A 15548-nucleotide genomic window follows, 5' to 3' on the forward strand; every position below is an offset into this window, starting at 1 on the left:
ACTTTATCGGATGCTAACTTAAGAATCGAAGTGGAAGGTGAAAGCCAGACCAGCTCAACAGAGTACATGGACCGAGATGAGTGACACAGGACCGCAAAAGTAAACATGGAGCCAGAGGCAGAGAGAAGCATCAGCCCAGGGGGATATGAGAATACTGAAATTAAAAGCGATCAAAGATGATACTATTACAATTTTTAAGCAGATTTCCCTCCATGTTTCAGAAATAAAATGAATGTGGCTTTGTTGTTGTTCCTAGATGTGGTCTCACATCACCTGGTTGGCCTCACACTCATTTTGTACCTGAGGCTGGCTTTAAACTTTTGATTCTCCTGCCTCTACCTCACAAGTGCTAATATAACAAACAGACCAACTTCTGGGACCACACTGGCTAAATAAATACATCGGGTTCTTTTCGTATGGTGCTAATGAGACCTCTAAAGGGTTTCATATTATCTGTTAAATACTTGAATAAAGCATGTCCCCAGCACCAGTCCTTTGTACAAAGTGGAGAGACCAGTCAGGCTGTCAGGGGAAACTGCAGGCCAGTGTTTCCTCCCCAGCAGGTCTGCATGCAGCCTGGCTACAGACACAGACAGGCTCTTAGCCAGGCACATTGTGGCAGTCCTGATGACCATCCAAAGACAACCCATAAAGGGATTCCCTGCTCCTGTGTTACTAAGTCTGGCTTGGTTAGGGCTGGAGACTAGGGCCAGTGATACGTGCTGAGCAGTAAGGCCAGGCTCAATTGAAAACAAGAAACTACAGGACCGGGAGAAATGTCTGCCTTCTCAAGATAACCAAAGTCCTTCAGTTACCCCCTCGACATTGCCTCGATCCGCGTGGCTAGCTGTTTCCCCGTTCACAAACTCCAGTCTGTCCTGTCTTTAAAAACTGCCCAAACACCACACAGCACAGCCCTCCTCCGCGCCTTCTTACTGACTTTTCTCCACCGGTGTTTACTTAGTATTTATCAGAACCCGATGTATTTATTTTAAGGAGAACGAGCTGTCTGCACTTTCGGCTTCCACATTTTTGCCTCTGACGCACCTCCAGTCACCACTCTGGTTTCTTTCCACCTCTATTCAAACAGTTCCCAAAAGGTCACCAATGACTTCCCAGTCAGCATAATAAATGGGCCCCCCTCCTCCAGCAGCTCACTTATCCTCTCTCCTCCACCTACCTAGACATTTCCGTTCGTCTAGAAATGCTTCAACTTTCTGGGTCCTGTGACACGGAACGTTTTTGTTTTTTTCTACTTGTTCCTAAACTTTTGGTGAGCTGTCTCCAACTTGGCAATTGCTCTCTCATTCTTCACGCTCCTGGACCATGTCATAGCTCTGATCACTGCCTGCATAGTGATATCACTCGAATCTCTACATTCTGCCTTTACCAACAGCCCCTAAACATGACCCACAAAAATCTCAGCACCCCCCAAACTCATTCATGGTCTTGCCTGCAAACCTGCCTATTCTTCACAGACTTCCTAACCTTTCGCGGTGCTGAAAATCCTGTCATTTAATCTAGAAACCAAGGAATCATATTTTAGTCATCGTTCCTCCTACCTACTTGCCACTCATGAGTCAGCAAGATGTCTGAGACCATGTCTTCTCTCTCCTGGTGAAAGTCCCTCAGTGAGGAGCCTGGCTCCAGCCTCACCCTCAGATCCACCTCTATACTGGCCCCTGGAGTACTCCGTCTAAACCAGCTGTGACCACGTTACTTCCCAGCTTCGCTTCCTTCCAAGGCTTTCACACTGATAACTTCTCAATTCTCTCCTCTATTCATGACCACCCTGAGCCCACTGGCAGACTGGATCACTCTGGCTTCGGACAGTTAGGGCTTTGGTGGCCTGTCAAGAGATGTGGCTTTGACATAAGGATCTAGGAGACACTCCACAGGCACCTGTGGTGGGTGTGACATGATTTCTAGAAGTGAAAAAAAGCACATCATCGGGCCATCACAGCCAAGGCAAAAGACCTAGACTATTTTGCAGCAGAAGAGAAGGTGAGCCTATAGAACAGGTGAGGGATGGGAGAATTAAGAGATACAAAAAGGAAATGCACTAGTAAAGAAATGGCCAGGTGAACCAAGTAAACACAGAGGAAAGTCTACAGACTCTACGGACCCGGTCACTGGAAGCTCAGCCTTGGAAGCCTGCGGTAAAACAGTTCTATAGCGCAAGCCAGGGAAGCAGATGCTTGGAAAAGCCACCTTCTATAGCGGGGAGATATGGCAAAGAGGGAAGTCCACAAACCAGAACGGCCCTCTAAACTAGGTGCAGGCCACGGCGGCACCAGCGGACCTTTTAAAGAAGGCGTGTTCATGGTGATGGAAGAGGCAGCATCCATTCATCAGGCAAATTCAGAAAGCAGGGAATTATTTTATTTATCTCTCACAAAAGAGGGTGTTATAAAGATTCTCGCTCCCAAAATGCCTTCGAGAGCAGTCAGCTGGTTTCCAAAGAAAACAACGGTGAATGCACACATTTGTTCTAGACCTACTGACCTGTGTTAAGAAATCACCAGAAGCTGCTATCCAGCATGTTGCCAGGATCGAAAACAAGTGACTTGTCAGGCTAAGTCCTTTTCCCCCAACTGCTGGCCCATGAAGCCCCCACATAGCCGCATAACGGAGAAGCAGAACGGTTATAGGCATCGGACCACAGGTCCATGCTCAAAACCCGACTGTGCCATGCTGTCGGTGAGGACTGGCCTTGACACCAGGGAAGCAAGCAGCTCGCCCTAGGTGGCTCACACTGCATTGTTAAGGCAGACCTGGGGCAAAAACCTAAGGGAGGTCGCCAGCTCTTTCCAGCAGCCTAGTGACCAGGCAGAGAGTCCCCTGCGCGGCCATCCCCATGCCTGGGGCGCCTTTGTCCCCTCCACCCCCACCACTCACCAGAGAGCACCCGCAGAAGTGGCCCGTGGGTGGGGGGCAGCCGGGAGAGGGGGGGTGCAGTCCGTGGGGGGTGGGCGCGGGCAGGAGGGAAGAGGGGCGGCCGGGTAGTGATTGGCTGGGCTACGCCAGGCAGCTCCCGGCCAAGAACAAAAGAGAGCAGGCGGCGGGCGTCCTCGGAGTAGGCGCTCCCACCCGCCGGGCACCGGCTTCGCTGCTGCTGCTGCTGCTGCTGCTGCTGCTGCGGGAGGACGCGCCCACCAGCAAGCAGCCCGCCCGCCGAGCCAGCCGGGGCGGCGCGCGCGGTTTCTCCGCGAAAGCCGGCCGTGCACCTAGGAATTAACCGGCCGGCGCGCAAGGGGAGGGAAGCGGGGCGGGCGAGGGCGGGAGGGGGGGGGGATGCTGAGCGCGCGCGAGAACAATAATAAGATCGTGTTTGCGGTCGCTGCCCGAGGAGGAATTCGGAGGAGGCGCGAGGCCCGGAGCTCGCACGGCACCCAGAAAGCTCGGCGGGGAAGCGGCGACGCGGCTCCGGGGAGCTGCACGCGGCGGCGGTAGCGGCGGCAGCGGCGGCGGCGGCAGCAGCATCAGGACTCGGCGCGGCCGGACGCGTGCTCCCCTCCCCCGCAGCCGGGCGGGGATCTGCCGGGGCCTGCGGGTCTCCCCCACTCCACCCCACCCCAGAGAGAGAGAGAGAGGAGAGAGACACCGCTCGCCTCGGCCGCTGCCTCTCGTCGGAGCGGCCGCTCGCGCGCCCGACTCGGGAGGCCCGCGGGGGAGAGCGCGGCGCGGTCCCCGTCGGCCCCGCGCGCGCGCGCGCGGGGGGCGCGGGGCGTGGAGGGGGGCGGGCGGCCTCCCCGGCATCTTCGCGGCGACCAAGGACGAGCGGGCAGGGGAACGACCGGGATGGCGCGTCCGCGGCCCCGCGAGTACAAAGCGGGAGACCTGGTTTTCGCCAAGATGAAGGGCTACCCGCACTGGCCCGCCCGGGTGAGTACGGCGGCGGCGGCGGCAGCGGCGGCGCGCGCGGGCCCGCCCGCCCACCATTTTCCCTTCATGATGGCGCGCCCGCCCCCTTTCCCCAGCACCTCGGCGCGAGCCCGCCGCACGGCCGGCCGCCGCCTGGGCTCCGCCGCGAGCCGCGCTGCGCTCCGGGCCCCGGGGGCCCCAGGCCAGGGTTCCGGCGGCGCCCTCGCCCGGCCGCCCGGCCGCTCAGCGGCCATCCTGACGCCCACTTTCGAAGGCGGGTCCGGCCCGACAGGCCCGACGTCGCCTTCCTGACCGGGAAGGGAAGCGGGCCCGGGGTGGAGGCGCCGGCTCCCCAGCACGGTCCTGGGTAGACACCCCCCCTCCCCCGGTCCCGGGCGAACGTCGAGGCAGGTAGGAGAGCCAAAGGCTGTCCCCCAGCCGGCGAGAGCCCGTCGGGGAGGTCAGTCCCCGAAAGGGTTCGTGGTCGGGCCGAGGCCAGCGCGAGCCTCGTGGCAGCATCTTCCAGCTCAGTGCATCCTCCTTCCCCTTCCAGACTTGTTGAGTGTCGTTCCCCCTCCACCCCCCGAGCGCGATGCCCTCGCATTGTCCGTGTGCCACCCTGGTGCCCCCCTCGTTCTTAGAAACTGACACCAGATAGCCCCGTCACCGGCTGAGGACTTCAGGAAGCTCCTTGTGCCTTTTCACCTCCATATTTGTTTTAGGTCAGTTTGCGAGCCTTCTTCTTGGCCCCGAACCACACACAGCCCGCGATCGCTCTCTTCCTAAATAGCGAGGCTGTCGCTGGGTTTTCTCTAGAAAGCATCTGCATTGAATACCTGGCATTCGGCGTTTTCCTTACACTCCCTTGACTGAGGAAGCAGCACCACCCGGTGTGTGCGCGCTTTATGTTTTAAAATATAAATCACTTTTACCTCTAATTTTGTGATAGTTGGCAGTTGACTGCCTGCAATAGATGTAGTTAAGGGATAGTCGAGGCATTTTGGAGACAGTGTTGGTATCATGGAGGAACAAACACAGCCCATGGAAAAGCTGACAGAGATTGTGAGAGTGAATTCAAGTGCTGTGTGGTAATGAAGATAACAAGACCAAGGGGAAAACACTCATTCACAAGAGGAAGTGACATCAGGAGGGGCAGGCTGGAATTTAGTGGAGTTGAGGTAATGGATGGACATAACCATATTTTTAAACGTTTGTTTGGGCATGATTTTAAAATGGAAAGGACACTGGGCTGGGAATTCAGGGGATCTGGTGTGTGGTTTAGGCACTGCTAGGAACTAGTCATTTGAACTGCCAGCACATCCATTTCTACCGCTATAAAACAACCATCTCCAGAGTCCTTCCAACACTAACAACCTCAGGCATCAAGAGGGGGAAAAAAAAAAACCAGCCTCACTCAGACTCCGTTAGGCTGTGAGAAGTTCTTCATGCACGAAACCCCAGGTCCTTAAACAAAAACAAGGCGAGGTTTTCAGTGTAGAATTACTGCTTGTTGTTTTGTTTTTGATGCTACAAAACAGTATATAATACTTACAAGGGCAAGAAGTGTGACTTTAGGAGTCTTTTAGGGAGTCCCTGTGTGTATTTGTCAAGTAAGAAATAATACAGCTGTGAAGTTGTATGTGCATACTCAAAAGTGAAAGGCCACAGCCATTCCTTACAATCTTGCCTTTGAAAAGTATCTTCCGATGGTCCAAAAGAAAATGCTTAAAAACAATCTCATTAACATACTGCTCTCACAGGTTGGCCACCTGTGGTAATTCTGTACTACAAAAGTGTATCTAATTGTACAAAAATATTCCTGGAAGATAGAATCCCAAACCAAGATAGAAGAGGAAATGAGAAAGCACAAACCCATTAGGTTTTCAGATTTAAAATGATGCATGGAAGAAAAGTCTCTGTGTGTTCACATTTAACTTTAAGGAAAGCTTCTAAGGTTATGAAAAATTATTTTATAATGAGCAACATTTTGCATTCTGAGGAAAGGTAAAGGTTAGGAGAAAAAGATATTTTGAGGTCCTACTCTTGATTACATATGGTAAAACATGTTCTCGTCTCAATTTTATGCAGCATTATCCCTCATTTTATACATGCTTATAACTTTGTCAGTTGACCTCAAACTCACAGAGATCCGCCTTCCTCTGCCTCCAGAGTGCTGGGATTAAAGGCCAGCCTGGTCTCCAAAGCGAGTTCCAGGAAAGGCACAAAGCTACACAGAGAAACCCTGTCTCGAAAAATCAAAAAAAAAAAAAAAAAAAAACTTTGTCAGTTGATATTTAAAAATACTAACTGGAAAACGAATCTTACTCATATTTCCAGTACTTTCACTTTATATAAAATGTAGTAATGTGGGGACTGCAGTATGTGAAGCTCCAGAGACACACCTACTGTGGGAAGAGAAGCTTGATATGGTAGGAAGGAGCTTCTGAAAAGTCCAAGCTGGTCCGTCCAGGAATGGAAGAACAGTTCCCTTGCTTGTGAGGAAGATGTTTGGTTCAGGGAGGCACCTTGTGAGAAATATGAGTCAAGAGGACCCAAGACTTGGAAAAGTTGGATTCCACTCCTGCCTGGCCTTGACACTTAATGGTCTGGCCATACTTCTGTAATCTTTCTGAATTTCAACTTAGTAGTCTGTAAAATAGATAATTCTCCCTACATAAAGAGTTTATTAGTTTCCTTTATCAGTGTTTTCATTCTCCACAGTTCAAAAGTAGAGTGCAGTGCTATACAGTATTTTGGGAGACAGGGAAAGACCACATTCAAATAACTTATTACAATATATTGTTTTAATTATTCTTTATTGTTAATCTCTTTACCTAATTTATAAGTTTAACTTTTTCATAGTTATATGTATTTCAAGAAAAAATAAAACTGTTTATAGGCAATGGTACTGTCCCCACTACAGACATCCACTGTGAATTTTGAAACATACCCTGAGGATAAAATACTGCTGTATCCCAAAGCAATGTGCTTGAATATTCCTACTTTTCCCATTATAAATTTATAACTTACATTATACTATTATGCCATTTTAAGTTAATGTCTGTCAGTTTTCAGCTCTTTAGTAGATGTGTTAATTTTCTCAGTATTTTACCATGAAAACCAAACAGATGTTCAATTATTCAGTGAGCTTCCATATATCTTTCACTTAGATTTTTATTAATTATACTGTATTCATCACATACCTGTTCACATATCAATCCTTCTATCCATACAGCAGTCTATCTTAATTTGATATTTGATACTTCAAAGTAAGTTATAGACATTATAATTTATATTATAATTAATTAAATATGCTTGTCATTAACTATAGGTCAGCATATTTAATGAATCTTTATTTTTTTCCTTGTGTGGTAAAATTTACATAGAAGGAAACCTAAATGTACATTGACTGAATTTGACTAATATATATACAGACACAATAAAAAATACCTACCAAGATGTAGACTAGTACCAGTAACTAGGAAATTTCTCTTGTGTCTCTTCCTGCCTAGTTCCTGTCTTCTTCCCTTCTTTCCTACTGTTTGCCTGTGTTATTTTAACATTAAGGCAGCTAGATATTTCTGTGGACTGTTGTGTATAGAACTAGAAGTTCATCTGTGCATAAAGATTTTCTAGCCTAATACTAAAAAAAAAAAAAAAAAAAAAAAAACATGTGCACTAAACAAGGATCTGAACTCCATCGATTGAATATCCTGTTGGTAAAATTTCAGCATGCATTTCTAGTATGTGTAAATTTACCTTAAAATTATATATGCCTCTTATTTTATACTACTACTATGTACATTATAAAATAGACATAAAAATTATCCAAAGGTGATGACCATGACATAAGGATACTTTATGGCTCAAATCTTTTATTGTCAGGATATTAACAGTAATGTATTAAATCCATATTTTTAAGCCGTAGGTTTTAGAATATTTTTGGCCTGTGCCTTGTGAGACCCAATTGGTCGGGAGGCCATAGCTTTTAATCATCTAAAGAGGTTTGGTTTGTTTTTTAGATTACACGTGCCGGTTGAGTCGTTTTGTAAAGTTGTGTGCTTGTATTCATTAATATTACCTGTGTAGAACTTCTTTAGCCATTTGTCTGTTTGGTGAAAGCTAGGTGAATTAAATATTCCTTAATTCTGTGCAACCAAACAATCCCAAATGACAGTAAGTCACAGTGAGCCTAAGATAAGGGCATTAATGTCAATTCTTATATTAAATGATAGTGAAATTGACTTTTTAGATAAAAGAATGAAAGATTCGGATAGAAAAGTCTTTTCTTCCCACCCTCCCCATTCACCTGTGTGTGAGTTTTGAGCACTTTGGTACCCAGTTCGGAGAGTAGCCTCCTCACAGCGGTTGTGCTTCAATTCCAGAGCCTTTTTAAATTGAAAAACTTTAGTAGTAAATCATGTGCTTTGTATGCATGAGGCCCTGAATTTAATTCCTAGTTCTTCTTCCCTCCCCCAAGTTATTTCCAGGCATATTAGCCCATGCCTTTAGTCCCACTATTCAGGAGGCCAACACAGGAAGATAGCTTGAGTCCAGAAGTTCAAGGCCAGTCTGGGTAACATAGCAAGCCCCCACCCCCAGCCTCAAAGTTTCAATATATTTTTATGTGGACTCTCCAACACTCTTCATAAGTAATTGATGTACTCATTTCCAGAATCTGGCCCTGTCTACTGAAATTGAATACAAACCTACTTTGTGGCCTAGCAGTCTATCGTCATAGAACCAAGAAAAAAATAAGTGTCCACCAAAAGATCTGAAGAAAAGTGTCCAGACAAAGCGATTTATTCATAATAGACTAATAGAAACAACCAAATGTCCCCTCACAGGAGAATAAGTAGACAACTCTGTCATGTGTTACTGATACCCACACAAAAAAAGTAAAGTTAAGGGAAAGAAGCCAGACATGACAGTGTATGAGTGTACATCTGTTTCTATGGTGTCCAGGAACAAGCGGAGCTGAGCGTGGTGACCAGCATGCAGTGCGAAGAAGCGCTGCAGTTGTTCCCTGTCTTCATCTCTTGGTGTTGGATAAGCGCGTGCTCACGGAAAAGCTTGTCAAGTTGCACGCTTACGATTTGTGCGCTGTGATGGAGTCCTATCTTAGTTTTTAGAAACACATTTTGGAGCAGTATGTGGTAATGCACCCCCTCTCACACAACTGATCCTGTAGGCTACATGGATCAGATCTCCCCAGTTTTAGATTTCAGTGTTTTGCTTTCCTTTTGCTGCTAGAGATTTAGCTCAGGGATAGTGCTCACTTAGCAATGTGAATCCCTGGGTTGCATCTCTAGGCACTGAAGACAAAGAAGAAAACAGATTGCATTTGCTTCTCTAGAATTTCCTCTTAGGTCTCCTTTGAGTTCTGGTTTCGGCGTCATTTGTTTGCCTGCATTTGTCTTTCTGTTCCTTTCTTACTCAGTCGCTTTGGATCACGTTTTGGGTCTGTCTCGGCCTCTCTCACTTGAGAGAACTTTACATACAGTAAAGCATTTTACCTTACCCTCCTATATTGCTTGAAGTGCTGAACTCTTGCTGAGATTTTGTTTTGTGTGAGGCACAATGCTAGGTACAATTTAAAGTTGAGATTAAATCTGTGGCACATTAAAAGCATAAATATAAAGTATTTTATAATCTTTATTAATGTAAACATTTTGGAACAATTGAGTTTCTTCACCATAGCACTGTCCAGGTGGTAGTGCTCATGTATTTGTTTGTTTGCCTTTGGCAATAAAGTACTAGAATATAAGACTTTATTTCTGGAAAGCAGGTCACATATTTTCAAGAATTTAAGTTCTTTCCAGTCTCAACATAAAGTAAGATATCCATAATGTTCACTACTTTGGTATGCGTCCAGAGAAGTTGTCTTCAGGTAGAAAATAGCACAGGCTCTCTAAGCCTTTTCCTCCGAGGCTGCATTGACCTTGCCAAGAAACAGGCAGACTGTCTCATTTCTTTTACATAAACTGAGAGCAAATAGGCAACTTAAATCCTTAATACCAATCTGTGCATTAATTCTGTCATGAAATCTCTACTATAAGATATTGTTTATGATTCTTTTGTAAGAAGATTGATAGTTTAGAATTATATACAACTTTATTGGAAATGTTCTCTAGTATTAAAACAATATAAGCTAGTAAACAAGAGAAAGTTTTCTATTATTAAGAGTATCCAAGCCGGGCGGTGGTGGCGCACGCCTTTAATCCCAGCACTCGGGAGGCAGAGGCAGGCAGGTCTCTGAGAGTTCGAGGCCAGCCTGGTCTACAGAGTGAGTTCCAGGAAAGGCACAAAGCTACACAGAGAAACCCTGTCTCAAAAAACCAAAAAAAAAAAAGGTATCTCTTTGCCGGGCGCGGTGGCGCACGCCTTTAATCCCAGCACTTGGGAGGCAGAGCCAGGCGGATCTTTGTGAGTTCGAGGCCAGCCTGGGCTACCAAGTGAGCTCCAGGAAAGGCGCAAAGCTACACAGAGAAACCCTGTCTCGAAAAAACAAAAAAAAAAAAAAAAAAAAAGAGTATCCAAAGGTCAGATCAGAACCTGGTCTGTTTGATGTGGTTATTGGTATAGGCCATGGCAAAATGCCTTTCTGATCACTTCAAGCCCTGCAACTGAAAACGTGGTCTCCAGGTTGTCACCTGTCTCTAGTGAAATAAGTAAAGAAATTACGAATAAGAATGTGAAAATGAAACCTGGTGGGGGTGGCGCACGCCTTAATCCCAGCTCTCAGGAGACAGAGGCAGGCGGATCTCTGTAGGTTTGAAGCCAGGCTGGTCTACAGAGTGAGTTCCAGGACAGCGGGCTGCACAGAGAAACCCTGTCTCAAAAAACAAAACAGACAAAAAAGAATGAAAATAATTTAGGCTAGTTTAGTTTGTGAATCTAATTAGACCAGGCTAGCTTCACACTCATAGAGATCTGCCTGCCTCTGCCTCCCAAATGCTGGGATTAAAGGTGTGTGCTACCATTGTGAGGCTTGTATTTTATAAACACCAAGAGGCTTTTATGAAATACCAATGGTCATCACAATAGGTAAAGTAGAAGTGCCACTTGTAAAGGACTCTTGCAAGTCACTAGTGGTCTTTTCTCTAATACAGTTGACAATACTATACATTATTTGAACTATTATCAACTTGTAAAAAATGGATTGAATTTCATGTTGTAGATACTAATTTCTCTTGAGTAAAAAGTTGTATTGTGTGAATAATATTCATTATAGAAAGATTAATATCACTGTACCTAGCTATAACCAATGTGAATATGCACTTACTATGGTTATAAATTATAATAGTTCCTGTTACACGACATAGTTTATTCGAGTTTATAACTATAGAACAAGACTCAGAAACATTCTTTTTGCTAGATCATTAGTTGTTTTCTTTTGATGATTCTCTAGAAATCATATTTTTGAGTCATGGAGCATGCGTGCATTTTAGAACTTTGGATTTATATTACTAGAATTGCTTTAGCAGAGAAGTTTTGGCTCCCACATGTTGACTGGCTAAGAAAAAGAAGACCCGTTTTCTTCCTGGTCACTAAAAGTAAATGACTCGACTTTTAAAGATTGTGTAGCATGCATAAAGTTCTAGGTTCTATCTTCAGTACCAATAAATAAATAAATTTGTCAGCTTACATGTACACATTTATAATTAAGTTATTTAATTATGGTTAGATTGATTATCTCTGAGAGTGTATATATTACATATATATCTTGATAATATGGTAAGGTAACTATAATAATATTTTTTATTCCCAAAACTTTAGTTTAAGAAATACATTAAAGATTAACAATTAATAAATATCGTATTTTTGTTCTTATTTTAAAACAGAGGCTCATATTTCCCAGGCTGACCTCAAATCCAGTTTGAAATAATAAATATCCTTAAACATCTGATCTTTCAGTGTATACCCTCTGAGTGTTAGGAATTACCATGCTCAGTTATAGAGTGCTGGGAATCAAACCCAGGGCCTCAGGATTCCTAAGCAAACACTACCTTTTATCTTAATCCCTTACCACTAAGAATGCCTCAAGAATTTATAAAGTGTGACATTAGATTAGATGAAAGGACTAAAGAAACATTTGGCAATATGTAAGAAGGTTAGATAGATAGATAGATAGATAGATAGATAGATAGATAGGTAGATAGATAGATCCTGCATCTATAAAACTGGCAATCTTAAATCGGAGAATAATTACTATAGTGGTTTGTATTGTATTTCTCTAGTCTATCTCTTTAAAAGCCCTTTGATTCAAGAGAATATAAAATAAGATAGTAGTTGTGCATTTAGAGAAATCAGAGAACTATTAAAATCAAATCTGAGTTAATTGCATAGTATTATTGACTTGTGTAAGGATTTAAAATCTGTATGTGTAAAAGAGAACAGGTACTCTCCAAACATCAGATGGGGTAAAAGACAAGCAAGCCTCTTACTCTACTGCTGTTTAAGTCTGTCAGGTTGAGCATACCTTTAGAGTAAGAAGGATGATAACTTCTCAGATCTCTTTCCTAGGGATTTCCTACTAAACTATGCATGAAAGAAATACTAAGTGGCTATTCAGGTACCTCCAGAAGCACCCAGCTCTACTTACATAATGCAAGAAACCTAGTAAAAACCTCAGTAAGTGCTTATATGACTTGGTGGGTGTATTTTCTCATCAATTTCCTTGTAATTTTATAATAATCATTTTGGCATTATCTTCTGGGAATTGTGGGGACTTTCCATTGTAAGATTCCCAAGTGTAATGAACCATTTCTAGAGATTCCACGTGGCTTCAGAATTTGGGGGGCAGGATCTATAACTATGTTGATGTGCAAATGGGTCAGTGAATAAATTAACCTTTCTGTTTGGTCACTGGGCCTCAAGCTTCAGGGAAATTCTGATAATAGAAGTGGAGCTGTCCAGTTTCCACAGCCTGGTACAGTCAGTGGTAGCAACAATGTTTCTTGTATGGGCAGTAGAAAGTTCTTGATAACACAGTAATGAGTTTCTAATGGAAAATATGCCTAAGAGTAAAGCTGTTAAAAGATCCAGTAGTGGTTAACACATATAAAAATAAGTTTCACAGAAGATTGGAAAAATTATGTAGGCAGAAATGTCAGAAAATCACTCAGCTTTAGAACTCTCCTTTTTTTATTCTGAAGAACTAGAATCAAACTAATACAAACTAGAACTTTGTCCTAATGACATCTTTAATTTTAGGGGAATGCATGTCTAGAGGGAGCCGTATTATAAATTTTCAGTGAGTTTTTTGAATTAGATGGATTGTAAACGAATTTTGTCTCTACCTATCTTTGTTTGGTAGATTTTCAGTATGAGATCAGCTGTTTTCAACGTAAAACTTTCTACTTCATTGGACTGCTATATGAAGATTAACTCACTAGTTTTGAAGATTTAGACTCTGAAAAATGAGTAATTGTTGATTTACATGGCAGTTTTTTGTTTTGTTTGCTTTTGCTATATTCAACAGTAAAAAATAAATACTAATACACACACCAGAATTTTTTTTAACCAAACCATAGTTCTTCTATATGTGATGCAGCCTGATAGTTTTATATTTAATTTGATGTAAAATTAGGTTGACATGGTTTTGGTCTGTTAGACCAAAGGAAGTTAATCTATTGTGTACTATATGTGTTAATATGGAATAATTGTTGGGTTTCAGAAATAATGATGGTTTACTCACATTTCTGAAGTTTGTATTTTGATAGAGCTACAGTCTTACATGAAAGTCATAGAACATAAGAAATGAAAGTGATATTCTGTTAAGAAATTTTAATCATCCAGACCTATATCTTCCTTGTTTTCAAAAAGCTTTAAAACAGGCTGAAACTTTTCTTCATTCACCTTCCTTCTAATTTTTGAACTGTAATATCTATAACTACCTTGAAGCTGTTATAGTTTCATGTATATGACTTGTTAAGGGTAATAAGTACCATGTATTTGCTAATTGCATATTTATTTACAGCCTGACTACATAATGTTCCCTGACTGATATTGAGGCTCTAAAGTTTGCTTGGGTTTACAGTGCTAAACTGTTCAAGTGTCAGACCCTCTGTGACTAAGGACAAGGACTGTTATGTTCACAAAACTAACAGGTGTACAAGGCAAGTTTATGGAATACAGACTGTGGAAGAAGAGAACCCACATCCAAAAGTTACTGTCTTACCTCCATATGCACTAGAGCACTCACACACGACATAAATAAATGTGAGAGGGAAAAACATGTTTAAAGGAGGAATTTTGGAGCATTTCTATAGTATTTGTTTGTGTCCCATTAATCAGCACAGAAGCCCTATATAATAAATATTATTATCCCTCCTTTTACAGGTGGAAAAAACTAAAGTCTAGAGAGATTCTAAGTATCTCCTCCAAGTTGCCAAATTATAGTAATTGATATACTGAAATCCTATCTCCAGTTCTTAAACTATCCAGTAAATTGTGTGCTTTACCTCTGGCAATGCAAGTTTATTCATCTCTTCATTCAACTGCTATTTATTGAGTGCCTGTACTCCAGGCACTGGTCTAAAGGCAGGGTTTATACATTTGGAATCTGGCAAAGACTGTCTTCAGGCATTACTTAAATAGCTGAGGGGAGATGATGTGTGCTACCAGGTATGCAAAGTGCAGAGAAGATGTTTCTATATTACATAGAATATTCAGAGGAAACCCCTTCAATAAAATGGCATTTAAATAAGGCCCTAGAGAGAGATCACTAAATCCTGAATGAGCCTACTTTGACATTTTGTTCTTTTGCTTCCCTTCCAGCAGGCAGTATTCAAAAGAAAAATGGCTGAAATGTACATTTAAGATAACTTCCAGTGTTGTTATTTTGAAGATGAGAAAATGTAAATGTATTAATCTAGGCAACCAACTAAGTTGCCTAGAATTTCCAGTCAGTTAATAGAAAGTGCTTTGCTAAGATTGGTGCTCTTTCTTCACTTGTATAACATAAAGGAAGAAGTGAAAGTAAATAAGGAAATCACTCTGGTTTTGACAATTAGAAATCATGACTTGGCCTAGAGAGATGGTTAAGAATGCTTGGTCTTCTAGAGGATTCAAATTTGGTTCCCAGTACCCATATTGGGTGGGTCATAACTGCCTGTAACTCCAGTTCTAGGAGATCTGACATCTGCTTTTGGCCTCCTTGGCAACACACACACCTAGCTGGCACACCACACACACACACACACACACACACACACACACACACACACACACACACGATTATTTTAACACCTAGCTGGCACACAACACACATACATACACACATATAACTATTTTAAATAAAATTTTAAATATCATGAACCATTACTTAAGAAAATTAGAAGTTTATGGAAAAGATAACTCAGACTTGGAGTGAACTATTTATATGCTTGTTATAATTGTCGTTTTTTTAAGTTATGGTATAATACGCATACCAGAAAACCATCTTAACTCTATCCTGTTTGTTTCGGGCAGGATTTTGCTATTATTAGAGCTATGTCCCAGGTTGCAAAGAAAAAGACCACCATTCCAGCTGAAGTGTCTCAACAGGGCAGAACTGGACTCTTAATCAAAAGGGTGTGCAGCTCACCAAAGCAGGGGAGCAAGGGGTAGCGGGAGTGCGCTTGGATTTGATTCTGCTGCAGGTGCTGACTGTCTTTCCCCCATTGACTGGGGCCAGTCTC

At 43.1% G+C, this 15548-nt stretch overlaps 1 protein-coding gene across 1 annotated transcript in view; it reads left to right on the plus strand.

The window, feature by feature from the left end:
• The first annotated feature begins 3724 nt into the window (after positions 1 to 3724).
• The window catches only part of Hdgfl3 (HDGF like 3), a 53387-nt gene continuing 41563 nt past the window's right edge, over positions 3725 to 15548 (plus strand). The window contains exon 1 of the mRNA XM_028873804.2: positions 3725 to 3885. Coding sequence (XP_028729637.1) covers positions 3802 to 3885 — 84 coding nt within the window. The 5' untranslated portion in view covers positions 3725 to 3801. The remainder of the gene's footprint in view (positions 3886 to 15548) is intronic.

This window comes from Peromyscus leucopus, chromosome 1, assembly GCF_004664715.2.
Source record: "Peromyscus leucopus breed LL Stock chromosome 1, UCI_PerLeu_2.1, whole genome shotgun sequence".
In the NCBI taxonomy this organism is placed as follows: domain Eukaryota; kingdom Metazoa; phylum Chordata; class Mammalia; order Rodentia; family Cricetidae; genus Peromyscus; species Peromyscus leucopus.